The sequence below is a fragment of the Erinaceus europaeus genome, chromosome 10 (genome assembly GCF_950295315.1).
Source record: "Erinaceus europaeus chromosome 10, mEriEur2.1, whole genome shotgun sequence".
Taxonomy (NCBI): Eukaryota; Metazoa; Chordata; class Mammalia; order Eulipotyphla; family Erinaceidae; genus Erinaceus; species Erinaceus europaeus.
Window position 1 is genome coordinate 79,846,215 of NC_080171.1, and position 23,371 is coordinate 79,869,585.

At 55.8% G+C, this 23,371-nt stretch overlaps 1 protein-coding gene across 6 annotated transcripts; it reads left to right on the forward strand.

The window, feature by feature from the left end:
* Positions 1 to 15: 15 nt before the first annotated feature.
* ARHGEF16 (Rho guanine nucleotide exchange factor 16) lies at positions 16 to 23,371 on the forward strand. Of its 6 annotated transcripts, none has more exons than XM_060199923.1 (15): positions 16 to 273; positions 7,401 to 8,003; positions 9,768 to 9,813; positions 10,573 to 10,676; positions 11,860 to 11,916; positions 12,209 to 12,369; positions 14,150 to 14,302; positions 14,392 to 14,521; positions 14,992 to 15,066; positions 15,333 to 15,425; positions 17,134 to 17,285; positions 17,611 to 17,799; positions 18,367 to 18,440; positions 19,001 to 19,102; positions 22,203 to 23,371. In XM_060199923.1, exons 2-15 carry the CDS (start codon positions 7,419 to 7,421, stop codon positions 22,484 to 22,486), a joined length of 2,205 nt encoding a protein of 734 aa, XP_060055906.1. In that variant the 5' UTR covers positions 16 to 273; positions 7,401 to 7,418; the 3' UTR covers positions 22,487 to 23,371. The 6 variants fall into 6 exon arrangements, with proteins under 6 accessions (XP_060055906.1, XP_060055904.1, XP_060055909.1 ...); XM_060199921.1 differs by having other exon boundaries at positions 10,573 to 10,742; positions 22,203 to 23,370; XM_060199926.1 differs by having other exon boundaries at positions 10,573 to 10,742; positions 21,801 to 22,341.

A 23,371-nucleotide genomic window follows, 5' to 3' on the forward strand; every position in this document is an offset into this window, starting at 1 on the left:
GACTCCGGCCCCTGAGGGTCACGTGGCGGCTGGCCCGCGGGGGACGCAGCCAGGTGTCAGGGTTCGGCTCCGCTCACCTGGCCGAGCACCGCCCAGGAAGTGTGTTGTGGGGGCGAGGCGGGGTTCTGGGCGGAGCGGCTCTCACTCGATGGACACCGGGAGCTAACCCGGCCCGGCCAGACCTGCTGCCCCTCAGAGCGAGGAACCTGGAGGTTGGACCTGCGGGACCCGACCCGGACCGGCTTCCTGCTCAGCTCCTGCTTCGCAGCGCAGGTAAGCCTGGGCCTGTAGCCTGGAGGTACAGGTGCACTGGTGGGTGCAGGTAGGCCGGGGGAGGGGTTCCCCAGGGCCTCTCCCTTCAAGCCCCGCCCAAATTCCTCTGTCTGGGGGCATGTAGGGTGGGGGCAACCCCTGGCGGAGCCGGGCGGGGAACCCAGGACCATAGATATACCCCCCACCCTCCCGTGAGCCCCAGGAGGCGCTGCCTGGCTGGGCTGGGGCCCCTCAACCTCAGGAGTGTGCTATAGGGAGTCAGGGAGGGGGAGTCACCTCCCAAGAACTCTTAGGACAACCTGCCACTGAGACTCACTTCAACCCTCGAAGATAGTGCCCTCCCCCCCCCCCCCACAAACAAAAACAAACCCCGCCCAAAGGGAGGAGGGGTCGGGGCTTCCGGAAGCCTTTGGTCCTGGCCTTGGAAAGCAGCCTGCCTGGCTGCTGTGGTTCCTTCAAATGGGGTAGCAAGGACCCCTTTTTGAGATTTGGGTGGACTTCCTCCCAGAACCCCCAGCATAGCAATGCTCCCGTCCACAGGTAGAGAGATACTCCCCAAGTCTTAAGTGTGGTAGCTGAGCTAGACTCAGGGAGCGCCCCTCCCCCCCACGCACACAGACACCCCAGGCAGTTTTGGGTTCTATCAAGGTCTGGAGGTCAGGCTCTCCCACCTTGGGGGCGGGAGCAGTAGGGGAAAAGAATTCTGGGGCCTCCTAGTTGTCAGGCCTCCTTTCATTTTTATTTCGGCTGTCAGGGTTATCATTGAGGCTTAGTGGTTATCTTTGAGGCTTAGTGCCTGCTTGGCTCCACCATTCTTTTTATTTTTTTTTGCTTGTTTGTTTTTATTTTTTTATTTATTATTTATTTATTTTATTTTGTTGCCCTTGTTGTTTTGTTGTTGTTGTTGTTATTGATGTCATCGTTGTAGGATAGGACAGAGAGAAATGGAAAGAGGAGGAGAAGACAGAGAGGGGGAGAGAAAGATAAACACCTGCAGACCTGCTTCACCATTTGTGAAGTGACTCCCCTGCAGGTGGGGAGCCAGGGGCTCAAACCAGAATCCTTACCCCAGTCCTTGCTCTTTTTGCCACCTGCGCTTAACCCACTGCGCTACCACCTGACTCCCTGCGCCACCAGTCTTATGACCATTTCCCCCCTTTCCTCTAGATAGGGGGAGAACTAGAACAAACCAATGTAAAGCATACAACAGAGGGTGAGAGACTAAGACAGAGAGGTAGAGAGAGAGAGAGAGAGAGGAGAAACACTGCAGTACCTCTTCACCACTGGTGAAGATTCCCCCTGCTGGTGCTCTCATGTGGCATCCAGGGACTTGAACCCCAGTCCTTCTGCATGATGACCTGTGTACTCTACCAGGTGATCCACCTGCCAGCCCTCTCTTGTCTCATCTTTCCTGTGGCCACCTCATGTGTTGGGGCATGAACCCAAAGCCCCCTGCCCCTACCTCATGTGGAGGATCTTTGCTGGGAGGGTGTCCAGCCTCCTGAACCCACAAGTCACCTCTGTACTCACACTCAAGCCAACAGGCCATGCTAGGATCCCCACACTTGCCCCAGCAGGTGCCCCAGTAAGTGCTGTCAGTCTCTGAGCACCATGTTCTCACTGTCTGTGACAGCTCTGGAGCCCAGGGCTGCTTCTGTAATAGAGCCAGCCCTGTGTCTGGATGAGGGCTTATGCCAGTGTAGTCTAGGTCAGTGCAGCCGGGCACCCTGCCTGCACTTGCATGGGTTCTGCAGCCATCCTAGGGTCTGAATTCCCAAGGTGCTCAAGTATGGTGGGCCTGTTCTGAGGGTCACTTGCTTGGGCCACCTGAGTCAGTCAAGTCTCTGGTTTTTCACCCGGGGTTCCTTGGGAGAGGCTCTGGGTATCACAGGTGGCTGAGCCTGTGTTGGGCCTGTGGCACTGGGTGCTTGTCTCTGAAGCACAGGTGGGGTCAGGAGCACAGGTGGGCTTGGCCAGAGATGGGCACCCTCACCAGCCCTGCATGTGCTCAGAGCACAGGGCATACGTGGCTGCACATGGCTGCATCCCAGCTGGGCACTGGATGGTCCCCCCTCACCACCAGAAGGTTGAATCCTACTTGGCTCAGCTGGGATTTTTCCACTCAGCTCTTTGGATGTTCTAGGTGGTTCTCTATCCTAGGCTGCTCTGGTCCCGACCTATGAGAGACCAAAAACTCTAGCCCAGCAGTGGCCACATGGACACTGCTAAGTGTCTGAGGTGGGGAGGAGGCAATTGCCATCGCCACCACCTTGTGAGTGGGGCTGTGTGCTGTGTGTGGTGCAGGTCACACAGCCAGGGCCAGCCATGAGTTACAGTGACTCCCAGGCTGAGACTGGTGGACAGAATTACCAGAGCACAAGCCATCATTGTGGCTGGGCTGCCCGAGTAGAGACAATCATTGAGGACAGGGTGGCGAAGGTGAGGGGCCAGGCAGAACAGGGGCACAAACAGAGAGGCCTGGCCAGAGGGCCTGCACAGATAGGAGCAGAGTCCAGCTCCTGTGATGTAGTGTTTGGTGCTTGGGAGAGTAACAGTCACTAGGCCTGGAGCTGAGAGGGTGGGCCTGTCTCTGACTCTCTCCCTCTTTCAATCTCCTCTCTCCAGGGTTATTGCTGGGCTCAGTGCCTACGTGACATTTTTCTGCTTCCTTTAGGTCAGGGTCAGGAATGACTAGCCCACAGGCGGCATACAGCTCATAATATCATTGGTCTGGCTCTGCCAAGGTTACTGCAGGTGGGACTCAGAATCCATAAATCTGGAAGTTTCTTTCATAGCAATATTAAGTGCTAGTTTTTAAGTTGATAATTTTGTATGACCCAGAAATAATGTTATAAATACCCAAGATGGGGGCCAGGCAGTGACACACCTGGTTAAGCGCACACTTTGCAGTGAGCAAGGTTCAAGCTCCTGGTCCCCACCTTCAGGGGAAAGCTTCACAAGAGGTAAATGCTGTGGGCACCAAGGGCTCAACTGCTGGTTCTTGATAGCCCCAAGAGGGGGGCAAAGGGTTGGGATGGTCCTGTAGTGGTGTCTGTGGACCTGGAGCAGAGTGCTGCAGATGACTTCTCCAGAGTGGAGGCCACCAGCAGTGATAGTCAGGGCTGGGAGTAGTCACAACAGGGCTCACTCTGCTGCTGCTGTGATAGTTCTTGCAGAGTGAAGCAAAGGAATCTGCTGTCCTGACCCGGAGAAATTGCCTCTAAACTCCTCCGCCTGGACTCACAACCTCAGTGACTTTCCCATGTGCCTCTGCCTCCTGGGTCAGTTCCCCTGCTTCCTACCTAAAACCCTGGCAATATGGGTGTGTAGGGGGGCACCATACCTGCTGGGCTCACACATTTACATGTATATATGTATATGCACATAGCACCCCACCCAGTGATGCCTTCTGAATGGGCATGGACAGCTCATGAATGGCATTTGAGAACATTCCAGGGCCTTAGAAAGGGGCCCCCGGGGTGAGACAGAACAGGAAACTCATGAGGGTCGGACCAGCAGCATGAAGAAATGAGGGGCAGTGAAGACCACTTGGAGCTTGGCAAGGAGATGGGGCTCCCTCAGGACCTGGTGAAGAAGGGTGGGCTCATGTGGCCTGGAGGTGGCACAGTGGATCGAGCATTAGACCCTTAAGGATGTGTTCCCACATTCCATCCCCAGCACTGCGTATGCCAAAGTGATACTCTGGTGTTCTCTCCCCACCCCTCCCTCTCTCTCTCTCTCTCCCTCTCCCATAAAGAAATCTTAGGAAAAATGTGGACTTTAGAAGGCAGAGGTAGCCTGAGGGTTTTGGACCCTGGTAGGGTACTGAGGGGTGCAAGGGCTGACCCTGAACTGGGTTGGGAGCGGGGTGAGGGTCCCTAGTGAGGTCTATGTCTCACCAGCATTTCCAGGTGGGAGGACTTGCCTGCTGTAGATGAATAGGTGCCCCAGACTCTAACTCAGCCCAGGACAGGCAGAGAAGACATTTCTAGTAGTCAGGGATGCCGCCATGTCACTCTGCCTGGGGGTGGGGGTGGGGGCTTCACTGGTGGGAGGGAAGAGGGGTCAGGACATACAGGGTCTCCGATGTGAGAAACAGGACTAGGAAGCCATGGCAGGCCACTGGGATAGGGGAGGGGGAAGTGGCAAATGGCGGGAAGGCAGGCAGGTAAGCTAAACAGAGGGGGGAGCTGCTGGCCCAGCTAGCTCAGCTCACACCCAGCTGTGACCTCCTGGGGCTCAGCCCCTTAGAGTGGGAACAGGCCAATGGAAGCTGGCTGTGCCTGCTTTCAGGAGTGGGGAGACAATGAGGGCTGCAGTGGGGACCTGTGGGGGCAAGCAAGGTGGAGGGGGAGGTACCATTGCTGGAGATAAAGCCTTTCTGTGCTGCTTGGCTGAAGGGGAGTTGTCCTCTGACACCTTGGCCAGAGAACCAGAGGCTAAAAGGCAGCTGCATTGTGGAGTACACACAGTGAAATAGGGTGCAGGACCCTGGGTTGTCAGGTGCCCAGGGACCCATGGGTGCGGCCACCTTGCTAAGAAGGGAGGGTGTGCCAGCCAGAGGGCTTGCCTGACAGGTTCTCCTGAACACCTTTCTATCCTAGCAGACTTTGCCCTCTGCTGGAGCCGCCACTAGGCCCTGAACAACTGCCACCACTGAGGGGTCAGGAGGAGCCAGGCCAGGCCAGGAGGAGGAGGGAGGCCCAAGGAAGAAGAGGGATGGGGGCAGAGAGCCTGGGACTCTGGGGCCTGTGAGTGTGTAGGTGTCACCTGTTCTTTGTAACATGGTGCCCCCAGGGCAGACACCTGGCAGAAAAGGCTTCATTGGCCAGTTCTAGAGAAATCAAACACTTATACAGATGGGCTAGTGTGTGGAGGTGGTGATCCCAGGCCAGTGTGGGAGGCCTGTTGTGTCCTCACTGTGACTCAGAAGGTCCCTAGGAATGTGTGGGCTGTGCTCAGCTGTGGAGCACAGTCAGGGCCCCTCATAGCCCTTCCCTGGGGCCTGGCAGCCCAGCACTTGCCTTCAGGGAGGGCTTTGAGGAGACCTGCTATGCCTACGGAGCTTTGCAGACCTGGCAGGCCTCCAGGGCTGTGGGCTCTGACTGCCATGGCTCTAGGTAACCCCTGTGGCAGACCTACCTCTGAGGGTTGCTGGGGGTACTCAGAGCCCAGGTTGACAGTCAGTGAGGTGACCTTGGGCTTGCTGGGTTCTGGGACAGGTAGGGGTGTCCCTGGAGGCCCAGCCCTTCACCCGCAGATTTGGTCACTCTGCCTGTGGACCCCCTGCTGCTATACCCCTCCTCACTACCCAGAGCTGGGGATTACCTCTGAGGAGCACTCCTGCCCAGATCTTCAGGCCCTTTCTGAGCCTCTGCTTGTCCGGGACACCTCAAGGAGGTGGGTTTGCAACTGAAATGCAGCTCTCTCTCCTCACAGGGCCTTGTGATTTTATATTTTAAAAGATTTGTCTAGTTGCGGGAGAAGGGAGATGACCAGAGCATCAGTCTGGCACATGGACTAGGATTGAAGCCAAGATCTCATGCCTGTGAGCCTAGCACTGTACCAACTGTGCCACCTCCCAAGCTGTGTCCTTAGCATCTGTACACTGACTGCAGATGTGTGTTGCAGGGGAGGTGCGAGTACTCTGCTTGCTTTTATTAAAGCTCATGGAATGTATATTCTGGAATTACATTGTAATCCAGAGTGTCTGCTTGTTGATGTGGCCGTAAGGTGGCTTTGGACTCAACACACTTTATCAGGCTTATTTAACTTTTTTAAAAATTATTATTATCTTTATTTATTTATTGGATAGAGACAGCCAGAAATCGAGAGGGAATGGAGAGATAGAGAGGGTGAAAGATAGACACCTGTAGTCCTGCTTCACCACTTGTGAAGCTTTCCTCATGTAGGTGGGGACTAGGGCCTTGAACCCAGGTCCTTGCACATTGTAATGTTTGCACTCAACCAGGTGCGCCACCACCTGGCCCAGGCTTATTTAACTTAACTTCTCCTTTCTCTTTCTTTCTTTCCTTCCTTCTTTCTTTTTTCTTTTATTTTTTATTTCAATCAGGAATATTGATGAGGCTTGGCATCTGTACAGTGAATCCACCAGTCCTGATAACCATTTATTTATTTATTTGGTAGAGAAATTGAGAGGGGAGGGGCAGATAGGAAGAAAGGCAGAAAGACATTTGTAGCCCTACTTCACTGCTCATGAACACTCCCCCCACCCCCCACAGGTGAGGACTGGGATTCAACCTAGTCCTTGTGCAGTGATGTGTGTGGCCTACTGAGTGTGCCAGGCTGACAGCTCCGCCTGCAAGGAGCAGCCTCACAGTGTGCTCCCAGCTAGTGGTTTAACCTATCACCTCCCATATCCCCAGTGACTCCCTGGTCACTGGGTCCCCTATGTCACGGGTCTGTGCACAGGCTGTGCCAGATAGGCGTGGGCTCAAGCTGTGGTTCTTGTATGTCCCTGACCAGCCCTAGGATCCCATTTCTGCCTAGGCAAATGAGAGTAAAGCAGCACTGGAGGCTGGGAGGTTGAATGCATATGCTATAATGCACAAGGAGCTGGGTTCAAGCCCCTGGTCCCCACCTACAGGGAGAAAGCTTTGCAAGCAGCAAAGCAAAAGACTTGTGACTCCTAAAGGTGGTCCCCCACCTAGAGCCTGTCTATGATAATGGGTGGGGGTTCACTCTAGTGCAGGAAACCTTTGGGAGGTATTTTGTCATGACACATGGACCTTAGGGCCTGGAGGAGTGTGGAGGAAGCAGTCTGGGCCTCCCCAGGTTGCCCTGGCCATGCAAATATTTCCTTGCTTCTCTGAGACTCCTCTGGGGTCTCTTTTGGGGTTGTCCAGGGTGGGCACTCAGAAGGAGTGGCAGGGGGGCTGGGGAGACAGCATAATGGTTATGCAAAGATACTCCCATGCCTGAGGCTCCAAGGTCCCAGGTTCAGTCCCCAGCACCACCATAAGCCAGAGCTGAGCAGTGCTCTGGCCCTTCTTTCCTCTCTATAGATCTCTCATAAAATATTAAAAAAAAAAAAAAAAAAAAAGGAGTGGCAGGGCCAGGGCATGGTGTCCATGGATCCTTTCCTCACCTCTGCCCTATTCCCCCAGGGACCCTGACCAGCCAGCATGTCACAGCGGCACTCAGACAGCACCTTGGAGGAGAAGTTTCCAGAATACCGCTTTCATTCAGAGTTGCAGCTTGATGTCCAGGGCTGCCCAGCGTCCAGGTTGCCAGTGGTCCGGGGCTCCCTGAGGGCGCAGGACAGTGTTGCCCCCCTGCTTGATGCCCCTGCGGTCCCACCCTCACCTCTGGGGGACCAGGCCCCAGCAGATGTGGTCCTGAGCACGCAGAGCCCCGCAGCCCTCAAGATGGGCACCCAGCAGCTGATCCCCAGGAGCCTGGCTGTGTGTAGCAAGGCGAAGGCCCCCGCCCGCCACCAGAGCTTTGCGGCAGCTGTGCTCAGCAAAGATGCTGCCCGGCAGGACCCCCAACTTCTGGTGGCCCCCAGCTTCTCCCTGGATGACATGGACATGGATATGGGTCCCAGGGGGGCACTGAGGCGCAACCTGCGGAACCAATCCTACCGGGCGGCCATGAAAGACCTGGAACCACTGGCTGTTGAGGGGGGCTCTGTCCTGCTCACCCCCAAGCTTCAGGCCCTGGCAGAGGAGCCCAGCCAGCCTCCTAGTCGCTGCCCAGCCAAAAATAAGGTGGGGACTGTCCACCTGGACCCAGGGTGAGGGCAGGGCATGGCTGCAGGGATCCCTGGCCCACTAGCATTTTCATATGGCTGCCCCATGAGTCTGCTGTGTTCAGGTCTGGTACTTCTCCCAGTTGAACCCTGCATGGGTGCCAGGCAGGGCCCCCAATGCAGGAGAGGCTCAGAGAAGTTAGGATGTTACCCAGGATCCCCACTATCAGTCATAGTAGGAACCAGTGCCTCTGAGCCCTCAAGTGACAGCTTGGTGACAATATGTTTCTAGTATGCTATTATCCTGGAGCTCAGGAGAGACAAAAGCTGGGCCCTCCCTGGCTCAGGGCCCTTGGGCTGGGCAGCACAGGTCTACAGTCTGGCCTCTTTACCGACCAGCCACACCAGTCACTGGCACCCTTGCCTTTGGTGTCCCATGGCCCTGTGGCCAGTGGTGGGGAGGCCCCATGCAGGAGAAGCTGTCATGTCTGAGCCAGGCAGGGGGGCCTTCTCACTGTCTTGGTGAAGGACACCCTGCCGGGGGCATGGAAATAGTTCAGCCAGTAGAGTAAATACACACTGCCATGGTGAAGGCTCGGATTCAAGCCCTGGCACCACATGTGAGCATTCAGCAGGACACCTGGGGGAGCTTCTCTGGTGACAGAATGCTATAATGTCTCTCCTCCTGTATCTTCTCTGTCTCTTATCTAAAATCAAAAGGAAAAAAAAGAAGTCTGCTGGGAGTGGTAGGATCATGAGGGCCTGAGACCTTGGACAAGTATGTGCATGTGCATGCATGTGTTCATAGGCATCCACACATGTACATGTGTGTGCAGAGGTGAGGCCTTGCCCTGAAGGCCTGGGCTCTTGGGTATCTGAGCTCCTGGGCACCTGTCAGGCCCGCTACTCAATCCTGCTGCCTGCAAGGCCTGAAATACCTTCTGTGGTGCTCAGTGTACTCTGGTGTTCTGTTCCCAGCTGAGCCCTTAGGACCCTGTCCTCAGACACTTCCTGGGACAGTTGGGAGGGTTGGGTGAAGTGGGGGTGCTAAGGACTTGGCTGGGAGTATGTTCTGTAGATCCTTCCAGAGCAGCAGAGAAAAGGGATTAAGGGAGAAAAGAGTGGTAGGCAGAGCTGTGGGCCTAGGGTATGGACAAGTGAGGGAGGAGCCCAGGTGACAATGGCAGACTTGGGGGGTGGTAGTGCAGCAACCCACCCCAACTTGTCCAAGGAAACCAGCTTAACTTTCCTAGAACCAGCCTGCCCTTGGGCCAGGGAAGGTGGGGTTCAAGCCAAGGAGATAACTCTACTGGTAGCTGATGGGCTAGGGGGCATGACCCCAGGCTCCCTGTCCCCTGCCTCCACTCCCACCCACAGGCAAATAGTCAGCTGTTAGGGCCTAGTTGCTGCTCTTTTTGTTGTCCTTGGCCCCTGATTCCTGGAGTTCTTTGTGCCAGCCCAACCCTCTCTTCCCCAGTTTCCTTTCTGTCCTGCTCCTGGCCACACCCATCCTGCCTTGAGCTTCCCTGCAGGTAGAGTTTTCCACCCATTCAACCCTACTACCTTCTCCAGGCATCCTTCCTGGACCTGCTAATCTCAGCATGCACCACCCTGACCTACTTGCCCCACCTGCTTGGAAACCCCATAGCACCACATCTTGAGCACTCTCTACACTCCCAGCAGAGCCTCATCCTGCAGGGCTGTCTGGGCTCAGGGGTGGAGGAGTGGCTGTGAGTCCACAGTTGCCGTGCTCCTTATTGACCTCTGGTGTTCCTCAATGCAGAAGACCCTGGGCCGCAAGCGTGCACACAAGGGCTCCTTCAAGGATGGTGAGTGTGGCTGAGCCAAGGCCTGGCCTGGCTGAAGGGGGTTGGAGGGGTGGGGAGGCGTGTCTGGATTCAGTCATTCGTGGAATGTGCTGGGCCAGATCTTTCAAGGACATCAGATCCTGGTGAGCAATCCATTTGACTAAGTCGCTGAAGAGTCTTAGAGGATCTAGAAAGTTCTCTTGGGCCCCTTCTGCCCAGGAGTAAGGGACAGAGCCCCTCATGGGCCCCAGGAGACATGCTGAATGAACATGCTGGTTTTGTGTTCTGCTGAACTATGCATGGCACAGGGAACTGGTTCTAGGGGAGAAGAGGCTGGACCTGGAGGAGTCCTGAGCAGTACATCTGCCTGCTGGGTAGGGGTGTCAGAGGGATCCCATAGAGACTTTGTGGAGCCCACCTGCCAGGAGGAGATGGCCAGTGGGCATGGGTGCCCACTCCCTGCCAGCCTATGCCCTTCTCTGTGCATGGTCACAGGGTATGCTGGAGGGTTGGTGAGAGGTCCAGGGCATGGCTGGCCCCTTCTGGGATCTTGAGGGGGAGTGGGATGAGGCTGATGCAGAGCATAGCACCTCCAGTCAAGGGCCCTCAAAGCCAACACCCCAGCTCAGGCTCACCAGCCTCTGATTAGGCAACCCACACCTCGGGGGTGGGGGGGTGTACATTGCCCAGCTGGAAGAGAAGTCACCAGCTCTAGGGGTGAACAGCTTCTGGAGTTCTAGTGAGCCCTGGAGTCACACTGCCCATCGCCCCCGCCCCCAGACCCCCACTTCTACCAGGAGATCCGGGAGCGAGGCCTCAACACCAGCCATGAGTCTGATGATGACCTCCTGGATGAGCCCCTCAGCCCCAGTGGAACCCAGAAGGTAGATACCCCCATTGTGGTCCAGAACTTCCGGGCCCCCCAGGTCACCTGGAGCCAGCTTCCAGAGGTAAGGAGGAGTCAGGGTGGGTAGAATGCTCCCCAAAAGTGGTATACAGTCCCATACAACAGCTTAGTGAGGGAAGAACCTTCTAGAAGCAGCAGCAGAGGAATGTGCTTCCCTGGTCCTCAGAGCTGCTGCCCAGCACTCTGGGGTTGTCACTTGGAGAGAGAGAGAGATAGAGAGAGAGAGAGAGCTAGCTACATTAGCCTGTCACCTCCCTACACACACCAGAAGAGAGGATGGAGTTTCAGAACAGCTCTGTCTGCCCTGTGGGGCATGAGGGGCCAAGGCAAGTGAACAGAACCCTGCATGCCATGGCAGTAGGGCAGAGGACCCAGGATGGGGGTGAAAGCTGGTAGGTGGAAGGGCCAGGAGACGTTCACTTACTTCTTCCCCTCAGTGCTAGGTTACTGCCAGTGTCAGTGGGCTGGGGTAGGGCCTAGGGTTCTATACCTCTGAAGTGATATGGAGATTCTGACACTATTGCTTGAGATGGGGGTAACTTGGCGGACCCTCAGCTGGAAAAGGAGACATGTGGGTTCCACGCACAGTCATGCTCTGGGAGCCTGGGGTAGCCTCTGTCCAACCCATGAGCAGGAGAGCAGGAACCTGCTGAGCCCAAAGGGGGCAGGCAGATAGGCTGAGTGCTGGGCACCCTGTCCCCACCTAGTGGGCTCTGCAGGGACACAGCAGGTGCACTCTGGCCGGCAGCCTGAGGACCGAGGTTCTGAGTGGAAGGTGCATGGGTTATGTCACCTTGGTCTCCTGTTATGACTCATGACCCAGGTGTGTCTGCTTATGGCCCCACTCCGTTGAGCCCTTATGTCTCCCAGAGGCTCTGCTCATGCCCCCCTCTCTAAACCCTAGGCAGTCTGGTAGGACCCTGCTCTCCATGTCAAGTGCCTGCAGCCTTTCTCTGAACCCCACCCTCACCCTTGGGTGCCCCAGCTCTGCAGGGGTTGGTCCTTCCCAGAAAGGTTTCCACTGAAGAGGAAGTAGGTGACACCCACAGGGCCAAGTTTGGCTGTGTCAGGTCCTGGGAGGATCCATGTGGCCTTAGGCTTTCTGGATGTGCGTAGATTTTCCAGTCTGAGACCTGCCTCAGACTCAGGTGCCCCCTCAGGTGGTGGAGCTGGGCATCCTAGACATGCTACCTGCCGAGGAGCGCAAGAGGCAGGAGGTAAGGAGCTAGGGCCGGGGGCGGGGGGGGGGGGCTGGAGCCAGCTGCACCATGGGCCTGGAGGCGGTAGCATGGTGACATTACCAGCCATCATGGCTGCCTCCAGGACCTGGGTCGCCCCTCTGGATTAAACTGAAAATCCCTGCCAACATGCTACTCAGGAGGGGCAGGGCCAAGCACTCCCACTGGAGTCAACTGGCACCCAGCCTTCAGGCTCACCCAGCCACTCCTACCCCTTGGCATCACTGTGCACACCAGCTGGGCTGAGGCCAATGCTGTCGCCTCTTCCCAGGCCATGTTTGAAATCCTCACATCCGAGTATTCATACCAGCACAGCCTGGGCATCCTGGTGGCCCAGTTTTTGAGGTCCCCAAAGCTGCGGAGCACCATGACCCAGATGGAGTGGCACCACCTCTTCTCCAATATCTTGGATGTACAGAGTGCCAGCCAGAGGTAAGAGTGACCATTGCCAGGGAGGGTGATGGCCCTACTTGGGGCCTGCTGACTTGGGGTCTGCTGACTTGGAGACAGCTGAGCACCAGGTTCTGGGGGTCCTGCAGCCCTGCACTGTGCCCTGAACCTACCCCACCCATCAGGTCAGAAAGCGTGACTGACAAGGCAGGCGGCTGCTCGCCTCCCTTACAGCCCCGGGTCATGTTCCCTCTGCCGCCTGCCACCCACAGTGTCTGGTTGCTGGGTCAGAGAAAGGGGGGGTGGGTCGTAAGGCCTAAAAGGTGTGCCCATATGCACATGTTGGAGGAGGCAGGTGGACAGGCGTATGCTTACCCCCAAGAGTGGGAGGGTCCTGTGTGTTCCCATCCCATATAACCCAGGACACTGGGCTTCCCAGGGTGTTGTTCTGCTCCCCTAGCTGCCCTGCCCAAGAACCAGGGCAGGCCTTCACCTCCTGCAACACTGTCCAGTGCCCTAGATGCTCTCAGAATCGATCGTGGCCCTCTGCTCTCACCCAGAGGGGAGGAGGAATGACCAGGGCTGAAAGAGAGCTGGCCCCTAGCCTCATCATTCCAAGGGAGAGGCATGAACACAGTGGATGTGTGTCAGGGACTCTGCTCTCTGCCGTCTGAGGTTAGACAGCTGCTTCATCTCAGACGGACTGCCCATAGCCCCAGAGAGCCCAGCTCAGCAGAGAGGACTGCCCATAGCCCCAGAGAGCCCAGCTCAGCAACCCAACTTAGCCAGTTGAGTTGGTGGAGCAGCAAAACAGCTCATTGGAATAGTATGCTGCTGTGCTCTGTGTGGGACCCAAGTCTGAACCCAGCCCTACCACACTTGAAGAAGCTTTGGTACTTTGGTCTCTTTGACTCTCTAGGCCTTTTCCCCTCTCTGTTTCTATCACAAATAAAAACAATTGAGGGGCTGGGTGGTGGCACACCTGATTAAGTGCACATGTTGCAATGTACAAGGACCCAGGCTCAAGATCCCAATCCTGCCCACCCCTCACCCCCCGCAGGGTGGAAGTTTCATAAGTGCTATATTTCTCTCTCTGTGTATCTCCCCCTTTCTCTCAATTTCTCTTTAAAAAGAAAGAAAGGAAGGAAGGAAGGAAGGGAGGAAGGGAGGAAGGAAGGAAGGAAGGAAGGAAGGGAGGTAGAAGAATTGAGTTGGCTGAGAAGCTGCTATGGAGAGTGAGAGGCCTTTACTGCCATGGTGGGATCTGGGAGGACATGGGGCCTGGGGACCCAGCACTTCCAGTTCTGTGGGATACTGTAGGCTCTGACTGGCAGCCCCGGTGCTGTGTGACCCAGTACAGTCTGGCCCAATCTTACTGCTGCAGGACCTAACCGGGGCCTCCCAGGGACCACTGAGATCTGCCTCCAAATTAGGGGGCCAGGGTCCCCCAGTTGGAAGTACTTCTCCCCTTTCACAAACTGAAGGGCCAGTCAGGGTCTATCCCAGAAGCCCACAACCAGAGCTGGCACTGAGGTCCCCCTTGCTTGTCTCCCTAGCTGAACTCTTACACTGGGCTGTCTGCCTACACAGGCCCTGGAGTGGAGGTTGTGTGTGGAACAGAAGGGACACTCCCACATGGGGAAACGGGTGCCTGGGACTCAGCACAGTGGTACCCCCAGAAGTCTTCTTCTCCAGTCCCCTTTTGGGAGGCCACCTGATCCCCTCTCCGCCAAGGCCAGAGGCCACTCCACCTGAGAGCTAGCAGGAGTTTGGGGTTAGAGTTCACCATTAGAGTTTGCCCAGAGCCCTCCCCCTCCCCTAGGTTCTTTGAACACCTGGAGCAGCGGTACAAGGAGCAGGTGTGTGTGGAGGACATCAGTGACATCCTGGAGGAGCATGCTGAGAACCACTTCCAGCCCTACATCGTTTACTGCTCCAATGAGGTCTATCAGCAGCGGGTGCTGCAGCAGCTGACGTGAGTATATGGCCCAGGCCGTTCTCAGGGCTCCTGCTATGGTCCTTGAGCCCCTCTTAGGGGCAGCCTCAGCCTGCCCTCCTTTGCAGAAACATCAGTGCCAGATTCCGTGATGAACTGAGGGAAATCGAGAAGCAGCCAGAGTGTGGGGGCCTGCCCATGATCTCCTTCCTAATCCTGCCCATGCAGAGGGTCACCCGGCTGCCCCTCCTAGCTGATGTGAGTGCACCAGCTCCATACTTGATCCACAGGGGAGTGGGGTGGGTGGGCACTGGAGAGCTCTTGGGAGGGATTGGTGTCTTTTAGATACCAGCCCTGGGGGGTGGGGCACATGGGGTGTTAGGTCTTGCACAAGAGTAAACATACGCATACATACACTCATCTCATGCACAGGAGGCCCCTAGAGATAGCATGTCCCCAGGCTTAACAGCTCAGCCGTCCCACCCAGACAGGACAACATACTCAGAGGACTCTGGAGAGTCTAGAAATGGAGGCTTGCAAGGGGCTTTTCAGAGGGACTGGATGTGTGGAGTCCTGGGGATACCCACTCTAGATCTCTACCAGACCTAGCAGGACCCAGAAGCTTTGCTTGTCTGCACCCTACCCCCAAAGTTAGTAGGGGCCCCCAGAATTGGGGTACTTGGGGTGTAGACGGCACTCGGCTTCTCATGTCTGGTTCCTCCCTGCAGACACTCTGCCTCAGGACCCAGGGCCACCCTGAGAGGTTCAAGGCTGCCAGCTGTGCATTCAAAGCCATTAGCAAGGTAAGGGTCCAGACCTCCCTCCATGGGTCCTTTAACAACTGTACTGTCCACCCCATGGCAGAGAGCAGGGGGAGGGCAGCAGGCCCCACTCCGTGGGAGAAAGCAGAGGGTAGCAGGAGGACAGGGTAAATCCAGAGGGTTCTTCCCAGGCTTCACTATGCTGAGAGGGTAGCTAAAGTCCCAAGAGGTGCTGGCATAGTGGGTGAGCCTGTGAGAGCAGGCAGTGCCCTGGTTAGCCCCACCTGCTGTCTATGCATCCCTGGCAGCTGGTGAAGAAGTGCAATGAGGGGGCCCACAAGATGGAACGCATGGAGCAGATGTGCATGCTGCAAAAACAGCTGGACTTCAGTAAGGTCAAGGTAGGCAGCCTTGCATAGCTCCCTGGCCTTGGGAGAGAGAGGGGATCAGGTGACCTCCCAACAGGGGACTGGAGAAGAAGACTTCTGGGGGTGCCACTGTGCTGAGTCCCAGGCCCCCGTTTCCCCATGTGGGAATGTCCCTTCTGTTCCACACACAACCCCCACTCCCAGGCCTGTGTAGGCAGACAGCCCAGTATAAGAGTTCAGCTAGGGAGACAAGCAAGGGGGACCTCAGTGCCAGCTCTGGTTGTGGGCTTCTGGGATAGACCCTGACTGGCCCTTCAGTTTGTGAAAGGGGAGAAGTATTTTCAACTGGGGGACCCTGGCCCCCTAACTTGGAGGCAGAACTCAGATCTTTGTCCCCTTGGGCCATCCGTGATCCTATCACTTGCCTGGTTCTATATTGTCCAAGGATAGTGGGCCCAGGATCCCCCAGCTGGCCATGTTCCTGCTCCTGGCTGTGCCCTGGCTACTCAGGTCTCTGCCTGCTGGGTATGCCTCCTGGGGGAACAAACATTGCAGGTGGGCAGGGGCCTGGAGCCCCCTTTGTCTGCCTACCTGGCCCTTGTGCAAAGCCCAGGGTGAGCTGGGGACTCTAGGGGTAGCTGCTGAGTTTGAGCTGCTGGCAGAGCAGGGCAGGCAGTGCTGTGGAGCAGGGATAGTCAGGACTAGGGGCAAGGTTCCTGAGGATGGGGCTAAGTGCCACCATCCCCTGGAACCCAGCCCATGCAGAGTGCTGGGCTCCTGGCCCCTCCCCATCACCCAGCAGCACATCTGAAGGGTGGGATATCATCATGATGATATTTCTATTCCTGTACACAGACACTGATGCTCAGGTAGCTTAAGAAGCTCAAGTTCACACAGTCAGAATAAGGAACAACTGATATTCAAGTCAGGACATTGCAAATCACTGCTCAGACTCATTTCCTATGTGTGTTTATTTGGCTTTCATGTATGGATGGCTTCTAATCAGAGTACTGCTCAGGTATGGCTTATGGTGATGCTAGGGATTGACCTGGAACTTTGGAGTCTCGGGCATAAAAGACTTTTTGCATAGCCATTATGTAAAATGTGAAATGCCCATGCCCTCAGCCAAAGCATAGGCCCCACCTCCAGCTGGCAGACTTCGGCTCTTACACCATGGTGGCTCAGAGCTGGTCTTGTAGACACCAGGGCACTTGGGGAGGGCAGGTTTCAGAGTCCTTAGGGTGTTGAGTCAGGACAGGGATGGTGGGCCCCTATCCATCTAACCCACTGTGCCTGCCCAACCCCCCCCCCCAGCACCCATAAGCACTAGCCTGGCCATGGTGCAGCATGGGGGAAGCCCCGTTCTCTTTCTTGCCTGGCCCAGGCAGCTCCTTTTGCAGGAAAGAACTCTGGTCCCCTTGGTGTGGCTGTGTAGAGCAGGTGATTCCTTACACTGACCCTAGGTCTGCCTGCCATGCCCCTAGGGTATCTCCATCCCTGGCTAGGGTGGAGGAGACCTCTAGCCCTGGGCTTAGCTGCTGGCAGCCTGTCCTGGGCTTCTGACAGTTTTTAGGCTGGGACCTTACCCAGGCCAGCTGCTGGTCCACTGAATGACCCTCTGTTCAGAGCCAGGATGACTGTGCTCCCTTCTGGGTAGTTCTTGGAGGCAGAGCTGGGTCCCTGCCTAGTAGCAGATGTACATCCACCCTCCTCTGCCCTTATTAATCTCTCTCCGCCCCAGTCACTACCCCTGATCTCTGCTTCCCGCTGGCTGCTTAAGCGCGGGGAACTCCTGATGGTAGAAGAGACTGGGCTTTTACGGAAGCTGGCCAGCCGGCCTCTGTGCTACCTCTTCCTGTTCAGTGATGTCCTGGTGGTCACCAGAAAGAAGAGGTGGGTACTGTTTGCATTAAGGGGTGTCTGGGAGAATAAAGGTCAGAGCCTCCTTTAGCCTGAGCCAGTGACCTGCCCATGGTAATGGCCAGAGTCTCTAACAACAGGACATGCATACAGCTCTCTGCTGGTGCATAGGGTCACACCCCTGGTAACTCGGTGATGGGTGACCTGGGTAAAGCCCCGCCGGGCCCAGGAGGATCCTGAAGCCAGTGGTCTCCATTCTTGGGACTAGAGGATGGGGGGAGTTTCTGGGCATGTCCTGCTGATCCCTGGACTCTTGGCGCCCTGAGCTGCAGTGTAGCATCCAGTGTCCTGTTCACAGTGAGGACAGCTTTGTGGTCCAGGACTATGCCCAGGCAGATGACATCCAGGTGCAGAAGCTGGAGCCCTCAGACCCGTCCCTGCCAGGTGGAGGCAGCCGCAGCTCCTCTGTGCCACACCCCTTCCAAGTGACGCTACTGCGCAACAGCGAGGGCCGCCAGGAGAAAATGCTGCTGGCCTCTGACTCTGCGTAAGGATGGTCAGCCCCCGAGACCTACTATGCACAGCTGTGGCACTACCTGAGCTAAAGGGACAGCCCTATGCTCACAGAGGTCATCTTTCACCCAGTCACAGTGAGCCTCTGTTGCCGGGCTAGGAACATGGTACAACTGGAAAGGCATGCTGGGTAGGGGCATAGGGATGCAGGGAGAAAGGCATGCTGGGTAAGGGGAATTTGGGTGCAGCTGTGTGCAGAGGCTTGGTGATGCAAGCAAAGGTCCTGGGGCTAGAGTGGGGAGGTGGGGTTGCAGTTCAGAGCTCAGGGAGGGGGTGGAAGATAGCTGAGCTGAGGAGAGAGGTGGCTAAGGAGCTGTATGCCACAGTGATAGCTCCCAAGGGCAGGAACTCAGACTCCAGCATCTGCAAAGGGGGCCTCTTGGGCTCTGGGGGTATAGAGGGGATGCACCCCTGGGTCCATTGAAAAGGCAGGGCCTGTGTTAGCTAAGTATTTACCACTCTTCCTGGCCCTCCTGGAGCACCTAGGGTGGAGGATGGTAGCAGGATGGTGACTGGACCTCATATTCTTCTTGGCCCCCAGGAGTGACCGGGCCCGCTGGATCACAGCACTCACCCACAAGGAGAGGCAGAACCAGGGTCCCACCAACAAAGGAGGTGAGAGGATCCTTTCCAGTCCTGGTGAGGGTGGGGGCAGAGGCCCTATCCACCCCAGCTCTGTCAGGGGCCTGACCCTCCCCAATGGGCCCCACAGCTGAGGGAATATTGTGTGTGTGTGTGTGTGTGTGTGTGTGTGTGTGTGTGTGTGTGTGTGTGTGTGTGTGTCAGGGGCCTGACCCTTCCCAATGGGCCCCACAGCTGAGGGAACGTGTGTGTGTGTGTATGTGTCTGTCTGTCTGTCTGTCAGGGGCCTGACCCTTCCCAATGAGCCCCACAGCTGAGGGAACAGGTGTGTGTGTGTGTGTGTGTGTGTGTGTGTGTGTGTGTGTGTGTGTGTGTGTGTGTGTCAGAGGCCTGACACTTCCCAATGGGCCCCACAGCTGAGGGAACAGATACGTGTGTGTGTGTGCGCGTGCGTGAGCACTGATAAGAGTCCAGAAGTGGCAGGGGCTACTTGTCCATATGTAGGGATGTCTGGGAGCCCCCAGTGGGGAGGTATGGAATGTGCCCACCCCCTTCCCCATGTGCCTGCTCTAATCTCTGCCCCATGCCCCCAGACCTGCTGCAGGTGGAGGTCACCAAGGCCTACCTGGCCAAGCAGGTGGATGAGATCACACTGCAGCAGGCAGATGTGGTGCTGATACTGGAGCAGGAGGACGGTAAGCAGAGATCCCTGCTGGAAGGCAAGGGGAAGTTCATAGCTCACATCCTGGAAGCAGGCACTTCAAGGGTGTGTTGTAAGCCTGAATCCTGATCATTTATGAGCAGCAGAGTCTGAGGAGCAAGCCAGCCTTTGTCCCTCTTCCCCTCATTGGGGTGGGGGTGGGGTGTTCTTCTAGTGACAGCTCACCCCACAGAATGCCAGGTGATTTGAGCAAGGCTACCTTGGCTGGGAGGTGGCTGGGTCTACAAGGAGCTAGAACAGCAGCTTGCTTGGTTCAGAGGCTGAGCCCTCCCTGGTGCTGTCCTCACCGCCCGTGTCCACTTCAGGCTGGTTCTACGGTGAGAGGCTACGAGATGGAGAGATGGGCTGGTTCCCTGAGGACTTTGCCCGTTGCATCACCAGCCGCGTGGCCGTGGAGGGCAACGTGCGCAGGCTAGAGCGGCTACGGGTGGAGACGGATGTGTAGCCACCACCCAGCTCCTGTGTTCCACACTAGCCTCAGCTGCAGTTCCACTGGGGACCAGAACTAAGTCAGCCCTTGGCTCCCAGGGCTCTCAGGCTACAGCACAAGCTCCAGACATGTCCAAGGAGGAAGCCACGCTTATCCTTCCCACAGCTGCATCTCCAGGCAATTCTGGGATTCATCAGGCTAGAAACCAGGCCAGACACTCCACACATACACACACATATGCAGGCCCACTGGGCCCCACCCCTGCCACCAGTGATGTGCCAGAAAGATGACTCTGAGAAAGATGTCCATTGATGGCCCTCTTGAACCACTCTGCCCCTAGACCTCTGTGAGTGAGGTGGAGGGACAGGCCTTGGAATTTCCAGCATTAAAGTGTTTGAAAGCATGCATTCTCACGGCCAATCTGGGCCTGGCCAAGGCCACACCTGCCCCCTTGAGACTGTCAAAGGGCTGAGCCTCCATGTGTGGTCATCTTTGTTTGGCCCCGGGACTTGTCTGTCCGTAACCTCCCCCCCCCCCCCCCCCCGGCCACCCTGTGGATCTGGGAATTGTAGATACGGCCAGTTGCTCCTGTATACCCCAGCCTCCTTAGTGGTTTGAGCCTGTAGGGCCCCCTCTGGATGCCCCAGCCCCACCTCCTAACTGCCTGTTCTCCTGAGACCAGGACTGGACCAGTAGGTTAGAGTTCTGTCTACTGCCCATGAGCCAAGGAATGCCAGAATTAAGGAGGTGCATAGTCAGTGAGGTCCCAGCCCCTGTGCCAGGGCTGGTTACTCTCTCAGGAAGCCCCTGCCAGCTGTCCCAAGTGGTCCTGTTCTTACGGGGCTCCAAGAGTATGCCTGCCCCACTCTGCAGTAGGAAGTGGTGATATGGTCAGGCCCATCTCCTACCCATCAAAGCCTGGCCTGCTGGGGTGCCTTCAGTTCAGTGGGGGTGCTGCTTCCTGCTCAGCTAGAAGGCATTCTCTACTTGATGGGAGGAGTGACTCCTGGGAACCGGATGGTAACTTTCAGGATCTCAGGCAGTGGAGATCAGGGATGTCTTGGGAATGGGTCAGTGCTGGCTGAGTTCTTTGGTGGCTGGGGGTAGGTCCCCTGAGCTCAGGCCCAGCTCTCCCCACTTCCTGCTGGCCGTGCTGAGGTCTTACAGGAAGATTCAGGAGTAAAGGGATCTGGTGTCTACCTCTCCCCCTCCTGGAACCTCTACTGAGTCTGCAGTCCAGGAGTTGTGGAGCCCCTGGCAGAGTAGGGCCAAGGGGACACTCTCCTACCCCACTGGAGGGCACTGACAGTCTTCTAGTGCTACCCAGGGAATACTTCCCTGATCACCCCTGCATATGGAAGTATCTACAGGGCTGGACCTCCTAAGGGTGGGGTTGGCGGCGGAGTAAGGCCTAGGCTGAGCCCCTCCAAGAGATGGAAACAGGAGTGGGAGCTTCAAGGAATAGCAGAGGCCTGTATGCTCAGTCATAGCTACATATCCCTTCTTCAGGGAACACCAGAGACAGTGAGCTATCCCCAAGGGGCCTGGAGGCCCAGGGTATTTCCTGTTACCCCACTCTGTAAACAGGTGGATGCATAGTTCACATGCATGGCATGTGCTGACAAGAGCCTTGTTCTTACCTCCCTTCTGGCTCCACACCCACTCTACACACTTGCTCGTTCCCCACCTCTTCAGAACATTCCAGAACCCTCCCTACCCCATCTGCCTGACCATGCTGCTGGAGAGGGGAGGCAGGCCCTTCTCTCTTGATGCCCCTAATGCCCTCCTGATGACCTCACAGCCTTGAGCACTCCAATTTTGCCTCAGGAAGTAAGGCTGCACTTGGGGTTTAGTTGAGTGGGCTCGGGCTCCCCAGAGACCCCCTGCTCTCTTCCTTCCATCAGACCTATGTCCCTGAGATGTCCCATCTGTCTGTGGCTGGGCCTCTTGCAAGCACACTTGGGCGGCGTCATCTCTGCAGAATGGACATCCTCATGGTCAGCCCCCTGTGGTTTTCCTGCTGGGGTGCCATATTAAAGCCACAATTCCCAAGTCCCAGGAGTGTGTCTCTGCATTGAGTGGCTCCTATACTGTCTTATTTTTTGTTCGGCTGCTTCCCTGGCTGCTTCCCAGTTCCACTGGGATCTGTAAGGGAATCTATGATTCCCTGTAAAGGGAGATCTCTACTATGATCTGCTGTTCTCTGGCTTGACGGCCCACCTTGCTGTGTTCCCAATTCCAGGGCCCATCTGTCGGTCCTGTCTGTGTCTGTCCCATGCAGCTCACCTCTCCTCTGGCAATTGTGGCCAGCACCTCTTCTCTGCTGGACAGGGGTGAGGAGGCCACTCTTCCTCCATCTTCAGAGAATCTGCCTCCAGCCATGCTTGCTCCTGGTGTTCCCTCTGGTCCAGAGTGAACCATGGCCACACCTTATAGTCTGGCCAGTGAGGCAGGTCAGCCAGATGGAGTTCCAGGCTGCACCCAGGGTAATGGAGATGGGTAGTACCCAAGGGGCCCTCAGGTGCCTAGCAGGTAGGAGAGGCCTGACCTGGGCGGAGGTGCAGTCTTGTGATTTCTCTTGCAGATACACAGTGGGTTCTGAGTGTCTGTCCTGCCAGTAGAGCCCCCCCTTCCCCACCTACAGGTCCAGATCCTGAGATGCTGGATTTATCAAAGATTCTTTTTGCTTCTTTCAAGACAAAGATCTGGTTTCTCATCTCAGTCAAATCCACAGACATAATCAAACCCAGTTCCCACTGGATGAAACTGTTGACATTAAACTGTTTTGAGCAGCTTATGTCTTTAGTAATTTTGAGTATTTATGAGTCGTTATTTTCTTTCTCCACCAGGGCTCTCACTGGGGCTCAGTGCCTGCATGGTTTAACTGCTCCTCAAGGCCATTTTTCTTTTCCTCTAGATAGAAGGTGAGAGCCAGACAGAGAGAAGGGGAGGTACTGCAGCACTATCCCACCAGTCATGAATCCTCCCCTGCAGGCTATGTGATGGCCTGGGATTTGAACTCAGGTCTTGATATGTGTGTGCTCTCCTAAGTAAGTCTCCTTCTTGCCCCCTCAATGATTTTTTTGTGACTTATCTCACTTGGTGTTGGAATCAAATTAGCAATGGCCTCCAGAAGTAGGCCTGTGGATAAACTCACTGTCTTGAATCTAATAGTTAATCTAGTGGCCCCAGGGCAGTGGCCTCAGGTAGTAGCACTGTTAACTTTTGCATTTACTTAACCCACTGGTTTACTCAAGTTTTTAATCTCTATTTACACCAACACAGACATTTTATATTTTCCTCTCATTTTTCCCTAAATTTTTCAAAGTTGGCCATGATGTCCTTTTTATGTCTTTTGTGTTGCGTCTGGAGTTAGGTCTTCCTTCTGCACTGACATCATATTTCTGTACTATCCTGCTAGAGCTTTTTATTTCTTACTGATCAAAGAAGGAATTCAATTTTGTAAATGTTCCATTGTTCTCCAGTTGCTGTATATATTCATAATGAACACAGTGAATGGATTTTTCCCCTTTTGTTGCCCTTGTTTTTATTGTTATTATTATTGTTGTTTGTTGTTGGATAGGACAGAGAGAAATCAAGAGGAGGGGATGAGAAAGACACCTGAAGACCTGCTTTACCACCTGTGAAGTGAACCCCCTGCAGGTGGGGAGCACAGGGCTTGAACCAGCATCCTGATGCTGGTCTGTGCACTTTCCACCATGTGCAGTTAACCCGCTGTGCCACCACCTGGCTCCCTTTTCTTCTTCTTTTTTTTTTTTCTTTTTTTTTTTGTCTCCAGGGTTATCACTGGGG